The sequence below is a fragment of the Heteronotia binoei genome, chromosome 2, assembly GCF_032191835.1.
Source record: "Heteronotia binoei isolate CCM8104 ecotype False Entrance Well chromosome 2, APGP_CSIRO_Hbin_v1, whole genome shotgun sequence".
Classification (NCBI taxonomy): domain Eukaryota; kingdom Metazoa; phylum Chordata; class Lepidosauria; order Squamata; family Gekkonidae; genus Heteronotia; species Heteronotia binoei.
This window is the reverse complement of record NC_083224.1, coordinates 122,838,801-122,858,363: the sequence shown is the minus strand read 5'-3', so window position 1 is coordinate 122,858,363 and position 19,563 is coordinate 122,838,801. Positions and strand designations below refer to the sequence as shown.

General features: G+C 44.6%; 1 protein-coding gene across 1 annotated transcript in view; it reads right to left on the bottom strand.

Annotated features, from left to right (window-relative positions):
• Positions 1 to 1,804: 1,804 nt before the first annotated feature.
• EFCAB7 (EF-hand calcium binding domain 7) overlaps positions 1,805 to 19,563 on the bottom strand; it is a 54,881-nt gene continuing 37,122 nt past the window's right edge. Inside the window, exons 11-14 of the mRNA XM_060231940.1 lie at positions 8,566 to 8,714; positions 7,403 to 7,612; positions 4,027 to 4,134; positions 1,805 to 2,561 (exon numbers count right to left, since the gene is read on the bottom strand). Of these exons, the coding sequence (XP_060087923.1) occupies positions 2,487 to 2,561; positions 4,027 to 4,134; positions 7,403 to 7,612; positions 8,566 to 8,714 (542 nt within the window). The 3' untranslated portion in view covers positions 1,805 to 2,486. The remainder of the gene's footprint in view (positions 2,562 to 4,026; positions 4,135 to 7,402; positions 7,613 to 8,565; positions 8,715 to 19,563) is intronic.

The window sequence follows — 19,563 nt, the reverse complement described above, 5'->3', positions numbered from 1 at the left end:
TCTCTTAAGCACACTTCATCAGACAAGGGGATCAGGTATTGTGGGCTGAAATACAAGCAGTTTGTTAATTAAGTATGCAGACTGATCACATGGTAAACCAGTGCGACTTGGCCATTTGGTCTGGATAGCCATAAAAGGTAATAAAGTCCTCTGCCAATTGGTGTTTCTGTAAATCTAGGTGAATCACAAAAGGACGTGTATTTCCTAGTTGTAGTCCACCTAATTTAAGGTGGCCTGAGGTAAGCAAGGAGAGGTGCGAACAGAGTGGCGGTAACAAAGAAACTGAGTGGGATGGGTGCTCCTCCCCCGCACCAGGCATGCGCATTTGATGACTGCTTTCTGGCAGAATGGGAGATGTGTGCCAAAAAACGCCTGAGGCAAGCTTTTGTATTCTCCGAGCTAGGGGTCGTGACTCCGCGCAAGATCCATGCGTGTGACTGCACTGAGACCACTAAGACTTGTTAGGATCATGATTTAAAATATTTCACAACTACTGAAACATTAAATATGTACTCCCTTGTTAAAAGCAATTACAGGGGTGAGGTATAAAAGTACTTGGGTCCTCAATAAATGTACAGTTGCTAACTCTCCATCCTCTGCAAAATACAATGAAAGCCTTGGGCAATGGTTGTTTGGCATTTACCAAAATGCAGCAGCTACAAAATCATCCAGCAACAATTTTATGTTAGTCATGGGGCCAAAGCTCTTTGATGGTACACTCTTTTTAAAAGTGCACAGTTGCTCAGATAATCAAAGAAATGCAAGTTCAAAATTCTCAGTCCCCAGCTGACTTACAACTTTGTTTCTTTATTCAGATTTAACCCTTCCTATCCTGAAAATTTAGGACAGATAGCAGAACATATAAAATACAGATTAAAAAACAGTGAACATAATAAATGTTGATACTGGCTTAATGCTTGCCAAAAAAAGGTACTGCAAACAGAATGATATCACTACATGTTGCTTCCAAAAGGCAGTTGGCTCAGGCTTTGAATAGTCATCCCAAAAGGAAGTCCACTCTTGTCACAAACCACTGAAAATACTTTCACTAGCAGTCTTCCATCTGACATATAGTGGCAAATGCTACATTTTGGAATGCAACAAGCAGATGAGATAGTCTTTGAGATATGGAAGTTATTGGTTATCCATAGACTTTGTAGATGGGAGCTCATATCTTCAGGAAGGCAGTGCAGATGCACAAGTCCCTGAAGTCCTCTAATGCTGAGAATGAGATGGACCCATGCGTTCTTGCACTAGCTAAAGTCTCTGTATGGTCTTCAAGAGAAGTGAAGGATGAGATGCTCAGCAATAATAAAGTCTCTAAATAATGAAGGCATGATTGACAGTTGTCATGCCCAAGGAGAAAAAAAAGTTATAATGTGAATGATAGTTGTGAAATGTATAAGTAGTTTTATTAAAAAGATAAAGTAGCCCGTGTATTACAGTTATGTTTTTTTGTATTCAGTATGCTCAAAGAGAAAGCATCACAGCCTGCTGATTATAGGGATTCAGCAATCAGAAAGTTGGACCCAACTTTTCATCAGAACTAAAAAGTGATCTGAACTGTCATCTTCATATTAAACTGTGCTGCCTGCCACTATACACAGAAATACCTAGGCACATAACAAATGATATTTTTGGATCAGGCCAAAAGACTATACTCTCTTGGTTATGACAGACTGTTGTGGGAAATGATACAAAAGGACAGAAACAGGTAGGATGGTTTGTGATACAGAAGCCTGAAAGTAAAATTAATGGAACCACAGCAGCCAAATGCATATTCAAAATAAAGGACAAATTCTCAGTTTTCCAGACTCAGATTTATCAGGTCATCTACATATTAAAGAGCAGTACAAGACCAGATCCAAAGCTGTTTCTTCACTTCTTCTAAAAGGTTGAGTGCCTGTCAGTAGAGCACCACAACAAGGTCACCCACAGTTCTTATAGTAATGTAGGATATGAAATTAGGGTTGAGAAAGGCATGCTGTGATGTGTGCAGCCCCTAATCTTAATTCACTAACACTCCAACCACTCTGAAGCTAAAAGGATTAAAGGGGGGAAGTGGGATTAGGAAAAGTACTTCCTTCAATTCTAATTAATCCACAACCCAATTCCGTCCCCAAACACTGTGTGAACTGCAAAGGGCACAGGGTTTGTATAGTACTTTGGGTGGCTGAAATTAAGGCCAGGAGATTCATCTCATGAGGCATGCATTCTTGAAGCATACCCCAACTCCCGCCCCTTGCATTGTCCCCATAGAACACAGGCACAGAGAGGTAAAAATATCTCCTCTGTTTTACTGCTCAGGTTCAGGTATAGATCAGCAGTTTCCTGCTCACTTCCCTCAGATCTCAGCATCCAGGACAAGTGCACTACAGCACAAGACTTCTGTGGTACAATGATCTGGAAACTACTAATCCAAGACTTGGCAGTGTCTGTTGGATTCTCTTTTCTGTTGTGAGCCCACACCCTGTAATTATGATAGCTTAAACTAAAACAGAATAAACAGAGTTGTATATCCATTCTTCTTGTTCATTCAGTGGCATCACATGCTGACAAACCTGTATATGTAAAAAAACAAAACAAAAAAACAAAAACAGTAATGTCATAACTGTTTATTATTTATAGTAAACATCCAATTGTTGTCTGTCATATATTAACTACAACATTTCTAACACGTAAATTATTTATTTTTCTTAATCTGTTTTTGAGTTTTTATCCCATAGTTTCCTTGAGAGATCGGTAGTTATATCGTTTTTATTAAAGGGTAAAGAATAACTTTATAGGTAACAGCTCAGTACAACTTACAATAGATAGTCTGCAGAGCCACATACAAGTAGCCTTAATGACTGGCAAATATTTTTCATCCCTCATACAAAAGACAGTATAGCCTGGGTATTTTGGGAGGGTTGAGGAGGAGAGTACTAAAGAGCAGGAAATATATTTCTTCTCATACAATTCCTCAAATGCTAATTGTCTGCAGTTTCTCTCGGGTAAATTTACGCGCTCATGGAGGGGGGGGGGAGGTTGTTGGGAGAAGTGGTTACTGGGAACATTTTTTAAAAAATGAATAGGTACTAGAAGCAAGTACCCTAAAATCTTCTTTCTCTTCAAACCCTCAGATTCCACCCCCCCGGCAAAAAAAAAAAAAGTGCTGTTGGGGGATGTTTGTCTAGACTGCTTCTCTTTCAGGAAATAACTATGTTGAGATTCTTGTCTGTGTCTCTGTACTATGCTGTTCATGAAATGAATGTTTTGATGATCTTGGAATCGTTATGCAGTACTGCACAATAGGAAAACAAATTTCATGACAGCATGCAAAATAATTTGGCCTTACTAAGTCTAAATACCCCAATCATATAAGCATGTCATGTTTTCAAAATCCATCCTGTTATCTATTTTTCTTTAGAAAAACATTTTACATTTTCACCTTTTCTGAATTGCAATATTATGGGATGAGTTCAAAGATGCCCTTTTGTGAGTGGATTTTGAAGATTTCCTACTCCAGCTGTAGACCTCTGTGCTGCATCCCATGTTATTTCTGAAGGTCTCCTGGCTCTCAGGAACAGCCTTTGGGGTTGTTCAGGGATTGCAGAAAGCCTGGAGCTCTTCTTCTGTGTTGCTCCCCCCCCCCCCCCACAATCCACTGTTTTCAACCAGCACAACTGTTGTATATGTGATCGGAATCGTGACTAATATATGGAGTTCTTGCCTGGCTCATTGGAACCTGTAGGACTGAGCTTGGGAACTCAGGGACAATAGGCAGCAGGATCAAAATCCCTGCTGCCCTGCTACAATCATGAGCCCCTTGTTGGTTTGAATGGTCCAGTAGCATGCTAGCGTGGGAACCTGGAGTGTATATATAGTTGGCCCAGTCTTTGAGTGCAGTGCTATACTATGCTGTATCTAATAAAAGAGCTATGATCACTACCACCTCGCCTCATCATTGTGTGGAACCCACTATACTGTAACAACCTAAATGGTTTTCTCTGAACTTGAGAGTTGAGATTTCATGAATAGCATTACCATCATGGATCTGGGTGCCACTTCAATAGCAAATGTGTTGAGTCCCCTATTATTCACACAATTCTTACTTTTCTCATTATTGAGGTGAATTATTGTTTTGCCTTCAGTCTGTAAGAGGAAAAACAATATTAGTTTCAAGATATTCGAATGGTATCAATCAGTAGAACTTTTCATTGGCCATAGATCTTGGTATGTTATTATTACAAGTATTTATGGTATTTATGCTCAGCTGCATTATTATGTTTCTTGCAATCCACTCCAGTCAGTAATCTAATGGCTGCTTGTGGAGTGGGAGGGGGGAGTTCAATGAGCTAGGATAGCTTGTGAGTGCCTCTGAATCAGTTTAAGTCCAATTAAGCCTGGTGGACTCAGTAAAGAGTTTAGGCATGTGGATTGATTTATTGCTTCAATCCAGGTTTTGGACAAACAGGTTTTCACAGTGGCCAGGTCAGCATTTTTCTTTTTATGCCAAGCCTACCAATATAAACCCCCATGCTGCTTGTGCATTTTTTTTATAGTTTCTGGTCCTCAGGAAGTTTGTCTTGCTTCCACCAGGGTGAGGGCTTCTTCCATCATAGCCCCATCCTGGTGGAAGGCTTTCTCAGTCATGCCTTGCAAGAATTGTCAAGGCTCCATAGGGCATGCAAGATGGAATTGTTCCAGCAGGCCTTTAGTTAATCCTTTTATTTTTCAGCAGTTATTGGTCTGCCAGATGTTTCTTTTTGGAATTTCTAGGTACTGGAAGAATGTCAACATTTTAACTGTTTTAAAGCACAATCCAGAGGGGGGGGGCAGAAAGTCTTTTGGGAGCAGACGAGCCGATATGTGGGTGCAAGAAGGGTTTGCGCCGATGTACGACCGGTGCCGCCCCAGTGGAGGGGAGTTCCGTGAGCGGGGGGACGCCTGAGCGCTGCTCCGTCTGAGGGCAGCGGCGCCTGAGGGCTGTGCCCGAGGGTGGGCAGAAGTGAGGCAGAGCACGGCGTTCAGGCGGAGGAAGGGGTGGAGTTGGGGGCATGGCCAGGCTTAGGCGGCTTCCTGGGCAGTTTGACCCATGACACCCCCCCCCGAGAGGCGCAACTTTACGCCTGCAAAAACGGCGGCATGCCCCCATAGGCACTCATTGAAACAAAAAACAAATGTCGCCTCTGCGGAAGCTCGCAAACCCCTTAGGGAGCGGCATGATTGCCTCGCCAATCCCCTCGTGCCTCGGTCTGACAAGTCCCCTCCCCAGCACCCAATCACGGTCTCCCCCCTCCTAGAAATACTTCCGCTCTGGCCTTGCACAACTCAGTTGTTAGGGAGAGGAGTGCGTGGCAGTAAATTCTGCCGGTGAGCTCCCAGCCATACAGACTTAGAGTGAGGGACAAGCAGGCATGTTGGTGACAGGTTTTGCACCTCATGGTTGCTTTGACAGCATCTTTGACTTGCGAGGGGGAGAGAGAGGTCTCTTCCCTGGGGCTAACTGCTCTTGTTTCCAGATCTCCACAGGTTCTGAGCTCCCGGAGGCTCTGTATGCGAGGACGGTCTCCCATGGCTGGGTAAGTTCCACTGTCCCGTCCCCCTGGCCTCCCCCTCCCCTCGCTCTCGATCAGTGTGCAAGCGTCTCTGGCACTTGAACCAGGCAGTGGGCTCTGGCAGGGGGCATTTGCTGACCCCACTCCCCTGTGCTGCAGCCTGCTCCCTTCCCTTAGTCTGCCCTCTGCCATGTTCCCAGCCCATGGCAGGGCACGGGGTGTGTGTGTGTGGCAGCTGCCCCGTTGCGGGGAGGTGGGTCAGAGACTGTCCCTTTAAGAGAGTGCCTGGCTGAAATGCAACCAATTCTTCCAGCTGCTGCCCCTGCAGGTGCTCTTGATCTCTATCTCCGTTTTACTGGTGGGACTCCAACACAGAGGCTTCCATGTGTGCCGCTCCATCGCCCCCCCACTCCCTCAGCTGTTTCTGCCCGCTGCTCGAAATGGAGCCCCGCTCACGGCGAGACTGCCCAGCGTGTGGCAGGGAGACTGTTGCACTCTGTTCCGGAAAAATAAAGTCTGAGCTGTGCCCTCTGTTGTCTCTCCCACTTGGCATCTGCTGCACGTTCCTTGGGCAACCCCCCCCCCCTCTGTCAGTGGCCTCTCCAAGGGAATGCCTGGGAGGGTGGGCAGACTTGGGGTTTTTTTTGGGGGGGGGAGGTCTACGAGCTGCCCCGCTGCCCCCTGCGTGGCTGAACAGGGGAGAGGAGTGCCGCCCCTCAACCTGCCTGGGCTGACAGCCTACCCGACCCCACAGGGCTGTTGTGCGCAGGGCACTAAGGGGGAGCTGATAAAGTGGGCTCAGAGTTCTGCGGCTGATGCACTCGCACTCTGAGTTTTGCGGCTGCCGGGGGAGGTGTTCCGTGCACATGGCAGGGGGCGTCAGGGCAGCACAGGGGGTCTCTGGGTGGGGGCGTGTCTGCTGCTGGGCTGCTCACTCCCAGACACACATTCCAGCCACTGTCTATGACAGCGAACTCCTGCACTTGGTACTTCCTGCTTGTCTGCCTGCCATTGGCAAAGACTCTGACAGCGGGAGAGTGTGAGGGATTGATGGCTTCTCCGTAGTCCCGTGCAGGCCTGTCTCGCCCCCACCACCACCTCACCACCAAGCCAGGCTTCTCATGCGCGCATGCCCAGCCTCACTCCTGTTCCCTCCCCACGTTGGTGGGCCGTCTCTCCTTTGCCTGTGATGGTCTGCCCATTATTAGCTCTGTTCTCTGTTTGGGGGCGGGTTAGGGATGGCTATCAGCCTTTCTGGGGCCACCTCTCCCCATCCCTGTCTGTCATGAGCCACGGCGCATGCACCAGGACTGGCCAATGGGGGTGGGTGGGCTGACCCTCCCCTCCAGCTACCTCTGCCTACCTTCCGTGCCTCCACCAGTGGCGTTGCCATGGTGACTGTTTCCCTCAAGGCAAGCTACGCCTCTCCCCTTCCCATGCTCCAGCGTGTTGAAGTCCTCAGGAAATCTACTAGCGGCGCAGCAGCTACGCCGTGGCCAGCCGCCCCTTATCTTTGGATTGGGCTGCCCATTATGAACCTTATGGTTTCTTCTAAAACACTGTGAACCTCCCCAAGCCTCATGTTGTGGGAGAGGAGTAGGATATAAATCTAATCAATAATAAAAAATTATGTTTATGTACTATGAACCTGGCCTTTAGCTTTATCAATACACCAATATTTTCAGCTTCTGAATACAAGTTCCAGCTCAGATCACTGACCACAAGGACTCTGAAATGAAAAGTCCAAAATCAGGTATAGCCTGCCGTGTCTATGGCCTAACTTTGACATCTTAGGAATACAAATACATATTTCAAAGAAAATTATTTTATAAAGTCAATCCATTATTCATGTAATACAATACCTTGTTTTCAATTACAGAAGTGATCTGTGTATCACTTCTATATGTATGAATAATTATATTTTCACTGTTATTCATTGGCTTAGCAACTCCTTTATTAACTACATTCATACAAATGGCTTTGTTAAGTTGCCCGCCACTTGCTTCCAGGCAAACAGGTTTAATTTTGGGTTTGCACTTTTCTGTGTAGATGTGAATAGAAAAAGGACATGCCTATTGGAAAAGGAAAATACAATCATTATTTCCATAATTGCACTGTTTCCTTTCCTTTTCAAAAATTTTGACTATGATATTCAAATTTATTTGCAGAGATTTCAAAGGAGGACAGTGGAAGACAATGGGTAACAAAAGATTTGGAATATTACACTGAAAATGACCTTTGACCTGTATTATTTGGAAAACCAAAATTGCAATATCAAGTCTCTTCCTGCTCTCTCCCCTATAGTTGTATTAGGTCCACACTGGCATTAGGACCACGGTTAGTTTAACAAGCCCTGCACCATAGTTAAGGCAAATGGGAATCGGAACGGCAAGCCCACTGCTTTTTCCCAATGATTTGGAAATCAAATAGCATCAAGTATGAACTGGATCAAATTTCCAAGTTAAACTGGATGACTTCTTATTCTCATAAGGCCATGGATACATGAAAAAAAAGATAAAAACATGCATATATCCAGAGCTGCTTTTCTGTTTGTTTAAAAACAATTCCTGAACAGTAGGTTGTCTCCTTGGCAGTGAGATCTGCCAATGCAACCCTAAGCAGGCACACCATTCTAGGTCCACTGAAGTCAATAGGCTAAGAAGTCTGTTTAGGATTGCAGCACTATGAGCGTAAGAACAACCACCACCATTTCAGTTGCATTTCTTCCCCATGGATGTATTGAATTCTAGCTTATAGCTGCTTTCTCTTGTCACACGTTAGAAAATATTCATCTCTGGATGACAGGTATTTTTATTTTGGAAAATAATATTGAATATGGCAGTAATTTATCTAAGTTATGATACAATACTTTGCTCAAAAACTAGCTTGTGAAACCGGAAGCATTTATATATAATTGGACTGTACGAATTGTTCACTGCGTCAAACGAAAGAGCCGCTTACACAATGAAGAAAGAATATTAAATGCTGTAGTTGCTTATTCTTTGTATCCATTTATCTATCATACCTCTGTCAACTCCATTGCTTTATTGTAGCCCATTGACATCAAAGTAATCCAGAGATCACTAAGATCCCCTCCTCGGTCACTGGCTTCCATAAGATTCAGATCCATAAATCCTTGTTTTGTAAGTTCATTGTTCTTTGTTTCAAAATTCTCTATTTTAAAAGAAAACATAAAGCTCCTATTTTCACATGTGACAGTGGGAACCATGAAAAGCAGGAATACCGGCTTCCCTCCTCTGTCCTTCTTCTCATCCCCCCACCATCTCTTATTCTCTGTCAAAATTTAGACTGCAAGCTTCTTGGGGGCAGGATGCTGTTTTCTTATGAAGAAGAAGAAGAAGAAGAAGAAGAAGAAGAAGAAGAAGAAGAAGAAGAAGAAGAAGAAGAAGAAGAAGAAGAAGAAGTGGATTTTTTAAATATATGAAAACTGTAAAGTATCAGTGTAAAAATAATTCTGATTTTAATCAGATCTGTGTCCTTCTCTCCTCCTTGGCCTTTCCCAGGAACCTGGCTTTAAAGGTCCAAATAGCCCTGCCCCTTCCCTGGGCATACCCAGCCTCTCTCTGAGGGAGAGCAGTGATGTGCTCCTCCACTGTCCCTCCTACTGTGCTGCTGGATGCCGCCCCCCCACAGCTGCTCTCCCTCCTACTCTTTTAGTTATGCTAGGGCTTGGGTGGGATAGGCTGCCAGCTCTCAACCCTGCCTGTGCTTCTCCCTGGCCTTCCTGTTAGGTTTATTTGCCCTAGTGTAGGCTTCTTTGGCCCTGCCCAGGCTTGTCTTTCTGCAAGCCATTCCAGACCCACCCTGGCTTCTGCTGAGGCTTGCCTTGGTACAGGCTGCTCCAGCCCTGCCTGGCTTCCACTAGCCGCTAATTAAGATACCAAAATGGGCGTTTGAGAGAGAACTTGGCTGGAACTTTCAGTTGGCTTACGAGGAAGCTCCTTTTGATTGCGGAACGCAATCAAAGCCAGAGTTTGCGTGAAGGCAAGAATTTTTCCTTCAGAAGTCAACAAGCAACGGAGGGACTCCTGTGGAACTTTATGATTGAGTCTTAGTACTCTGTTTGGAAAATTAAGAGACTGTGTGGGGTCCTCCCTGTAATACTGTATAAGGCAAGAATTTTTCCTTCAGAAGTCAACAAGCAACGGAGGGACTCCTGTGGAACTTTATTATTGAGTCTTAGTACTCTGTTTGGAAAATTAAGAGACTGTGTGGGGTCCTCCCTGTAATACTGTATTTGAGACTCTTGTTTGTCTTTAATTTCTACTGTATGAATGTATGCCTACTTTTGCAGGCTGTTATTTATTTATTTATTTATAGACTTATATCCCGCCCTTCCCACCGAAGTGGCCCACCGAACGCCCATTTTGGTATATTATAATTTGCTTAATTTTGTATATACTAGTCTAGAGTGGGTGTTTTTGCACAATATTGTTGATATTTTTGCATTCTATATATTGTGCTGCCATTGTTCTTTTGCATTACTGGCTTCCACTGAGGCTGTGGAGACTGCTGTCTTCACCGGGCTATTCCAGTGCTGGGCCCTGGCTGGTTCCTCCACCTATACCAGGAGCTGTGTTGTACTCAAGAGTCTGCCAGGCTCTCTGACAGTGGAAGTGGGGCTGCTGGGAGCTGGGTCTTCCATGAAGGTGATGGAGGGTCCAGCAGCACTTCCTGACAACCAGATTCTCTTGTTTTGCCCTGCATGCCTTTTAAAGTGCCAAAATGGTCATCTCCCACCCCTACATAGTTCTTTCAGCACTTGAAAAGACATTTTTTTGGAGGGGCAGTACCTTGTCCCACTGCATCTGTGGGCTTGATCAGGATTGGGACTTCTTAGCAGTTTTAAATCAACTATATTATGTTTTTGAAAGATGGTACTCCTGTGCTGGATGTGGAAACTGTCACATCTAGTTTGGCCCTTAGAATCCTAGCTTGCAGCAGGGGAAACTAATTCACCAGGTGCTGCCTGCATCAAGGGCACACTCTACCTGAGAAAGAAAGGAGGAGCAAAAACAGTTCACTGATATGACAAATCATACTTATGACTACTGCAGCAAACTCGAATTTGTTGCAGCTCAGTAGTGCAGCCTGAATACAGCACACGTGTAGACTACTTTAAGGTAAATACACCCTCTAATGATGGGCAATTGTGAGGAAAAGCCCCCAACAGAACATCGTGATCACAAACTTGGTTGCCAGAGCACCTGGAGAAGTGACTCACACACATCTGGCCAGAGAGTGTGAGTAAACCTGTCCAGGGGCAAAAGGGACCCATGCAGTACTAGCAGCCATAATGCTACAAAGGCACTCAAGACCAGTACAAGAGTGCCCAACAGGAGAACAGATGGTTTCCCGTCGTCCTGTATGACGTCCATCCTGGCCGTAAAGCAGAGGAAACTGCGCCGCCAGGAGCTATCCAGGCAAACGGTTTTGAAGCACTGACCATGGAATCCACCATGGAGGGCTAACACCACACGCAGCCATCTTCCTGCCAGGCCTGACTCCATTCCAGCAAAGCGGATGGCTCACTTACTCGCCAGATGTCACCTGTGCCTGCAAGCAATCTACCCACACCAGGAGCGGCTAATCGTCCAACCGCCACTGCCTTTGTCTAGCGGAACTCAAGACAAAGACTGGTGCCAAGGAGAAGACAGAAGAAGAGGAAGACCATCTTCAGCCAGAGCCAAGTTCCTTTGTGTAAACCGGGTGTTACCTAGGCAATGATTTGACTCTCTATTGTCACCCTTTTAGGTAAGTTTAATAGTCTTAAGCATCTCCCCACCCAGTAATCTCTCCTATTCTTCTCTCCAACTGTCATTTTGGAGCCTTCCCCTGGTCCATTTCAACCTGTAAGTTCACTCAGGTATCCAGGATCCAAGCAAGTCCATTGGTCAGGAATGGGCACCCAATTAGGTGCCACCAATGAACTTTCTATTGGTTGTCGCAGTAGTCCAGCCCTTATGGTCACTGTGAAACCTCCCCTTTTAGTGAGGTCATGCACCAGCTGACCACCTTCCTCCTCCCTCATACCTCCCATACCCTAAGGGCTCAAGAGAGTCCTTATAACCTGTAGACTAGCTACCCACAGGTGTGGGTCTAGCAGTATCCCAATTTCCGCTGCCTAGATCCATCCCCGATTCTAAAGCCAAGTTTCGGGTCCCCTCTCCCACTTCCTCGCTTATCGCCACTGGAGCCTTCCTTGAAGACTACGATCAGTAAATATCACCCTGTTCGTCTACCCTTGTGTTCCCCTATCTCTCTATCTATTTTTCTTAGGACTGTATGATTTTATGAGTATTTTATCTTGTATGGAAGCCTATATTTTTCTTAATAAATTTTAATTGTTTTACTTAATTAGAGTCCCTAATATTTTTAAGCATTACTTTCTGGACGTGGAATCCTGTATACACAGGTAAAAGATCCTGATTAAGCCAGGTGACCACTTGACAATTCCCCAACCTCATTTTGAGGGCATTTTGGCTTACACAATACTTTTAACAATGAGTTAGCCACTCCCAGACCAAGTCTGGAAAAAAAAATTGAAAAACAAATTTAGTTATTGTAATTTTCTAATCACTCCTGGTAGTATGAAATGCTAGTGAAGTGTTTTAGTGTCAGCAAACATAAAACAGATGTTCTTACAGCACAGAATTTAAAAGATATTTTTCTCTGAACAGCAATGCTAAGTGTTTATTATGTATCATTAAAAAGAGGTTACCAGTGTTTCCAGTGCTGTTATAAACTGCTTGAACTCAAGATTTATGATGTTCATTTGAAGCCTACAGCTGACTAATTGTTATGCAATCCATCTGTCTACTTTGACATGCACACAAACCCATTTCAAGTGTTATTGTCATGTTTGTTCCTAAAAATGCAAAAGAGAGACAATGCAGTATCTTTTGTCTCTTGGTCTCTCTTAATAACTGTAACAATATAAATATCAAATATTACCTGATATAAAAACCTGTTTTCAAATATTATTTGACCATTATTTGATATTTATGTTGTTACAGTTATTAAGAAGTGTTTATACAAATATGCGTGCCAGCCAAATTTATTTCCATGACCTTCTAACACTAAAAGGTTTTTGTGTTTGGCACTTTCCCTTTTATTCTTATCGTATTTATCAACTTCTGCAATTTTGGTATTAACTCATCTTTAAAAGTTTTAAAATATTTAGCTGTATATCCATCAGGCCCAGGTGCTTTTCCATTCTTCATTGTGTTAATTGCTGCTTCAATTTCTATTTTTTCAATTGGATTATTCAAAATTTTTTGCATATTTTCAGTTAAGGGCTCTATTTTTATCTTTTGTAAATACTCATCCATCTTCTCTTTCTTTATTTTAACACCTTTAAACAATTTGGCATATTACTTAAAAATTCTCTTTTTATTCCCTCTTGAGTAACCACTTCTCTTCCATCTACCACAATTCTGTTAATAATTCTATTTTCTCTCTTTTTCTTCAATTGCCAAGCCAAATACTTTCCCTGGTTTACTTGCTCCCTCAATGGATTTCTGCTGAAGTCTTTTCAAACTCCATTCCACTTCTTTATTTAACAAATGTCTCAACTGAGTTTGTAATATTGTAATTTCCCTTAAAATTTTCTTTTTCCCAGGCCTTTTTCTCAACTCCCCTTCCTTTTTCTTTATTTCATTTTGAATGTCCAACAACTGTTTTTCTTTTACTCTCTTATTTTTATTATTCAAAGTAATCAACATTCCTCTTATTACTGCTTTATAGGCATCCCAGACCGTCTGAAAGTCAATATCCTCTTTGTCATTCCCTTGGAAAAAAGCTTTTGTTTCATTTTCTAGGTATGTCACTGTTTCTTTATTCTGTAGCAAACCTTCATTCAATCTCCATCTTCTCACCTTCTTGGACAATTTTGTAGTCCACATTATTGGGTTATGATCAGGACCAATTTTAGGTTAAATCTCTATTTTCCTTGTTATAAGACCTAAATCTTTAGTTCCCCACAACATGTCAATTCTAGAAAAAGTTTTGTGTCTTGCAGAAAAGAAAGTATAGTCCCGAAATTCAGGGTTAAATTTCCTCCATATATCTTCCAGATTTTCTTGTTTAACCAGTTGAAAAAAAGACTTTTGGCAATTTTCCTTCTTTACTATTGTTTTTTTTCCCTCCCGACCTGTCCAATGAGTTCTTAACTGTTCCATTAAAATCTCCCATTATCAAAACTTGGTCATAGGTCAATTCATCAAGCTGTTGTATAATATCTTAAAAAAACCCCATCCTTTGCACCATTAGGCGCATAGAGTCCCAATAACAACATTTTTCTCCCATCTAATATTGTCTCTACTGCTACAAATCTTCCATTTTTACCTTTAAATACTAATTTTGGCTCCAATTCTTGTTTAATATAAAAAACCACTCTCCTTTTCTTCTGTTCAGCCAATGAAAAAAATTCCACTCCCAATTGTTTGTTCCATAAAAATTTATAATCCTTTTGTTTGATATGCACTTCTTGCAAACAAATTATATTACAGTTTTGTTTCTTAAGCCAATGAAATGTTGCCCTTCTTTTTTGTGGTGAATTTAGTCCATTTACATTCCAAGACAATAATTTGTAATCCATCATGGTGCAAATTCTTTATTTTCTTCAAAAAATCCATGCATATCCTGTGCATTTGTAATTGTGATTCTTTTCCCCTGGAGTTCAAAGCGTAAGCCTTCAAGTATTATCCATCTAAACCTCATTCCATTGTCTCTCAATTTTTCTGTCAACTTCTTATATGTTGTTCTATCATTTATCACTTGCCTTGGCAGCTCCTTCATGATTCTCACTCTACTGCCTCCCACTATCAATGTCTTTTCAATGTCTGTTGTTACTCATGATCCTTCCCACCATTTCCTTTGTCATATATCTTATGACAACATCTCTTGGTAAATTATTTTTCTTGGCATAAAGTGAGTTCACTCTATACATATAATCATACATGTTTTTAGACTCTTCAGGGTCTTCCTCTAAAAATTCTGCAATTATTTTAATTATATATTCTTTTAAATCACCATCCTCCTTCTCAGGTACTCCTCTCAGACATATCTGAGTCTCCATAAATTTGCAGTCATGGATTGTCACTTTTTCTTGTATTTTCAACAAGGTGGAATCATATACTTTCATTCTGCCTTCTACCTCCTGCACTTTCTTAGATGTTTCCTCAATTTCCTTTCTGAGATCTTCCATATCTTTTTAAATCTCTGCAATAATTTTTTCCGCCAATTCATTTATCATCTCTCTCACCCCTTTCATCATTCTGGCCTCCATTGCCTCCAACTGGTCCTGCTTTTTTTCCAACGAAGTAGCCCTTGTACGGGGCTGCTTGTGTTCAGACATTTAAAAAATAATGAAAATTTGGACCTCACCAATTTCCAATTCAACTATCAGATTCAAAAGAGTAGGACTTGCCCTTTATAACAAGCCCAATTTCGCCATCCTCGGAGCTCCCAAAGTCAAGATATTTATTTTTAAAGTTTTTAAATCTTCCAAAATGGTGGCCACGACTTTTTACTGCTCCTTACAATTTTTCTCCCCTTTTAAAAACATCCGAGGTCCACACAAATAATATGACCAATAGTATTTAACTTCTTACCCTCTTCTCAGTTAACTCCAATAATTTTTAATGTCCCGGATTGTTTAAAAACATTGTTTTTATTTTGACCTCCCAGCAATGGCCGCCGATGTTTCTCAATGGTAGTAAATTCCTAGAGTAGGTTTTCCTTCCGCTACTTCCTGCTTTAGTTGCCACGAAATCTCATTTACACTGGTAAGGAGATCTCACGATACTTGACATACTTCCTGTCTTGCTTGAATGTGCTGCAGGTCTGTGATGATGGTGCTCTTTTTTCAAAACCGCAAGTAGACTAAACAATAAATTCCTTTCCACTTTTTAGCACTTTTTAACACTGTCTTTTATATTTATAAAGTCCAAATTTCACCTCTTCCTCCCCTCTTCTTCCAGACTTTCTAGATTTTCCTTTCCCACCTTTTAAATTTATTCCATTAAGCTGTAAATAGTTCCAGAATGAAAGATAGTAATTTGTACCTTCTCATCCAATTATCCAAGTTCCCACCTGTCTTGCAAAGCTTTAGATGTTTAGCAATGTCCAAGAAGGTTAGGATCCTGTCGAGCTTATGTCAAATAAATGACTCTGAAAACTTCTGCAGATGATGAAAATGCAACTTTTCCCAGAGACCCCTCAAAGCCTCAAAGGAGTTCCCCCCGGGACTCCCTTTTAGCCAAGGTAAATCTCCTCAAAGTTCCCTGTGCATATCTTGGACTAATCTCTGACTGAGAAAAGTAGTCAGTAGGCATTAAATTGCCTTCCACTACCCCAAACAGAAGTTCCAGCCTGCTCCCGTTATGAGAAGTAGCTCAGCTCGACATTTTCCTCCCCCGGAAGTCCGTGACAGATTTAGGTGGGTAGTCATGTTGGTCTGAAGCAACAGAACAAAGTTTGAGTCCAGAGGCACCTTTAAGACACTTAATTCTGGGTATAAGCTTTTGTTATAACTACGATGACAGTCCTGCAATGTGGGTAGTCTTTCCACATGAGCAGACACCCCAAACATTCCAGGAAACTTTTGAACCTAAAGCACTGTACCCCTGAGAAGCCAGGATTGGCAGGAGTCTTGTCAGGAGACGAGGAGACAGCATTGAGTCTGTGAGAGAGATACATAGACTCAGTATGAGAGCTGATACTGCTGCCAGACTCCTACATATGGTCCCCCCATCCTTCTCCATAGAACAGCAGCTGGGCAATCTCTGGCCATGCCCCAAGATCTCAACAGCCATTGCCAAGGCACTGCCTATTGTCTGCCACAGGAGTAGACAAAGGATCATGTATCTAGCCAATCTCCACTAGCATGAATGGATTATGTTTGATAGTGACCAATTTCCCACTAGAGCTTTAATCCTGGTTTAACTCTGTCCCCAAACTGACTTTCTACACTAAAACCATAGAATCATAGAGTCATAAAGTTGGTTTCTCTGCTTCTATGATTCTACTGGAGGAAGCCAACTTAGCATTGGTGAAGGACCGGGTATAAGTGTGGATGTCTGGCCTGGGGATCCCAGCACTCATGGGGAGAGGAAGGTATGATGGTGGGAGCAGATGGAGTTATATGGGAAGGAGGCGAAGACAAAACAGTGCTCGGCCCCCTTCCGGTCTGCGTCCCATCCCGACAGTAGCAAGTAGCGGGGCAAAGAGGGAAAGCCCGTCCCCGTCATTGGTGTTATGTAACGCCAGGTCTATAAATAATAAGACCTCAATCCTTAGGGAATTCCTGCTTAAGCAGGATGTGGACCTGGCTTGCGTGACCGAAATCTGGGTGTGGGATGGAGAGACGGTGGCTCTCTCCCAGATGGCGCCCCCGGGTTACTCGGTCTTTCACCAATCACGGGCAAACGGGCGGGGGGGAGGGGTGGCGCTATTCATACAGGAGGGTTATTCCTTTAGGGCTCTCCTGGCCCCAACGATTGATGGCCTGGAATGTGCCGGTCTGACGTGGGATGTGGGGGAGGGGTTGGCGATTTGGCTGGTGTACCGTCCGCCTAACGCACCAGCCAGCGCCTTACCAGACCTGATGGAGGCCGTGGCAAGCTGGGCATTGGAGTTCCCAAGGCTTATGGTCCTGGGTGACTTCAATGTCCATGTGGATGACATGGCCTCCAATCGGGCGCTGGACCTAGTGTCTTCCATGGCGACACTGGGACTCTCCCAATTTGTTACCACTCCCACACATCAGGCTGGGCACATGTTAGACCTGATCTTTCCGTCCGGGATTCTGGTGGACGATATCACTGTAGAAGTGGTACCATGGTCGGATCACCTAGCCCTCAAGGCTCGTGTGGGTGCGCCGCCCCAACCCTGTATGGGCGGCGAGCCTATTTTAGCTTGCCCGCGGAGTCTGATGGACCCGGAACGGTTCCAAATGGCTCTGCGGGACCCCTGGCCCCCTAGCGATTCCCTTGATGACCTGGTAGAGACCTGGCATGACAGGCTATCCATGGCCATCAACGAGATCGCACCCCAGCGTCCTCTGCGCCCCCATAATAGGCTGGCGCCATGGTACACCTCAGAGCTACGCCAGCTGAAACAGGGACTCAGACGACTAGAGAGGCGGTGGCGGCATACTTGTGACGAAGCGACGAGAACATCCTATAGAACGTTTATGAAGTCTTATAAGATGGCAGTCAAAGCTGCAAAGAAAGATTACTTTGCGGCCAGGATTGCGTCTGTAAACTCGCGCCCGGCACAATTAGTTAAGATAATTGAGAATTTGACTACTCTGCCTCAAGGCAGACCAAACATGAGAGAATTGGAAATAGGCTCTGAGGCTTTTGCGAAATTTTTTGCAGATAAAATCTCGTCGCTCCGCCAGGACCTTCCCGCCACATTGGATGCAGTACAAGAACCTGAGGCTCCGTGCATGTCCTCTGATCTTATCTTGGACCACTTCGACGCACTCAGCCTAGGGGAAGTTGACGGGATTCTCTCTACTGTGCGCCCTACAACTTGCGATCTTGACCCATGCCCCTCCTGGCTAATTAAATCTTGCCAGAGGGAGCTTAGCTATCCTGTACGGGATAACATAAATAGATCCCTCTTGGAAGGGCAATTTCCAACATCCTTGAAAGAGGCTATGGTCCGCCCTCTCTTGAAAAAAAGTACAGCAGATCCGGCCGAATTGGCGAATTACCGACCGGTCTCGAACTTACCATTTTTAGGTAAAGTTATTGAGAGGGCAGTGGCGCTACAGTTACAGAGTTTTTTGGATGACGCTTCCGCCTTAGACTCCCACCAGTCCGGCTTTCGTCCGGGCCATGGGACAGAGACAGTGCTGGTCGCCTTAGTGGATGACCTCCAGCGGCATCTGGATCGAGGTGGTGTGGCAGTGTTGATGCTGTTAGACCTGTCGGCTGCGTTTGACACGGTCAACCATCGGCTACTGGCCCGCCGGCTCGCCGACACAGGGATTAGGGGGTTGGCCTTACAGTGGCTCTCCTTCCTTGATGGACGGGGACAAAGGGTGGCAATTGGGGGAGAGCTGTCCCAGAGGCACCCACTAGCGTGCGGGTTGCCACAAGGGGCAGTTCTCTCTCCGATGTTGTTTAACATCTACATGTGCCCCCTTGCCCAGATTGCTCGGAGGTTTGGGCTTGGGTGTCACCAATATGCAGATGACACCCAGCTCTATCTACTAATGGACGGCCGACCTGACTGCGTCCCAGAAAACCTGGACTTAGCATTGCAGGCCGTGGCAGGTTGGCTCAGGCTGAGTGGGCTGAAGTTGAACCCAATGAAAACAGAGGTCCTTTGCTTGGGTCGCGGTGCCCCGGGAGGGGAAATCCCCCTGCCGGTCCTTGACGGTGTGCCGCTGAAAGCGGCCCATAAGGTCAAGAGCTTGGGGGTTCTTCTGGAGCCTTCATTATCAATAGAGGCACAGATAGCGGCCACTGCCAAGTCCGCATTTTTTCACCTTCGACGGGCGAAGCAACTGGCCCCCTTCCTGGAGCGCCGGGACCTAGCAACGGTGATCCATGCTACAGTCACCTCGAGACTGGATTACTGCAACGCCCTCTACATGGGGCTGCCCTTGTGCCGAACTCGGCGGCTGCAGCTGGTGCAAAACGTGGCGGCTAAGCTGTTATTGGGACTCCCAAGATGGGAGCACATACAGCCGGGGCTGCGCGGATTGCACTGACTGCCAGTAGTGTACCGAGTCCATTACAAGGTGCTGTTTATCACCTTTAAAGCCCTATATGGCCGAGGACCTGCCTACCTGAGGGACCGTCTCTCCCCATATGAGCCCCAGAGAGCGCTGAGGTCAGCAGGGAAGAACCAGCTGAATATCCCTGGGCCAAGGGAGGCCAGATTGAAGACCACCCGGGATCGGGCCTTCTCAATTGCAGCTCCACTGCTATGGAATCAACTCCCGGAGGAGGTGCGGGCCCTGCGATGCTTAGATCAATTCCAC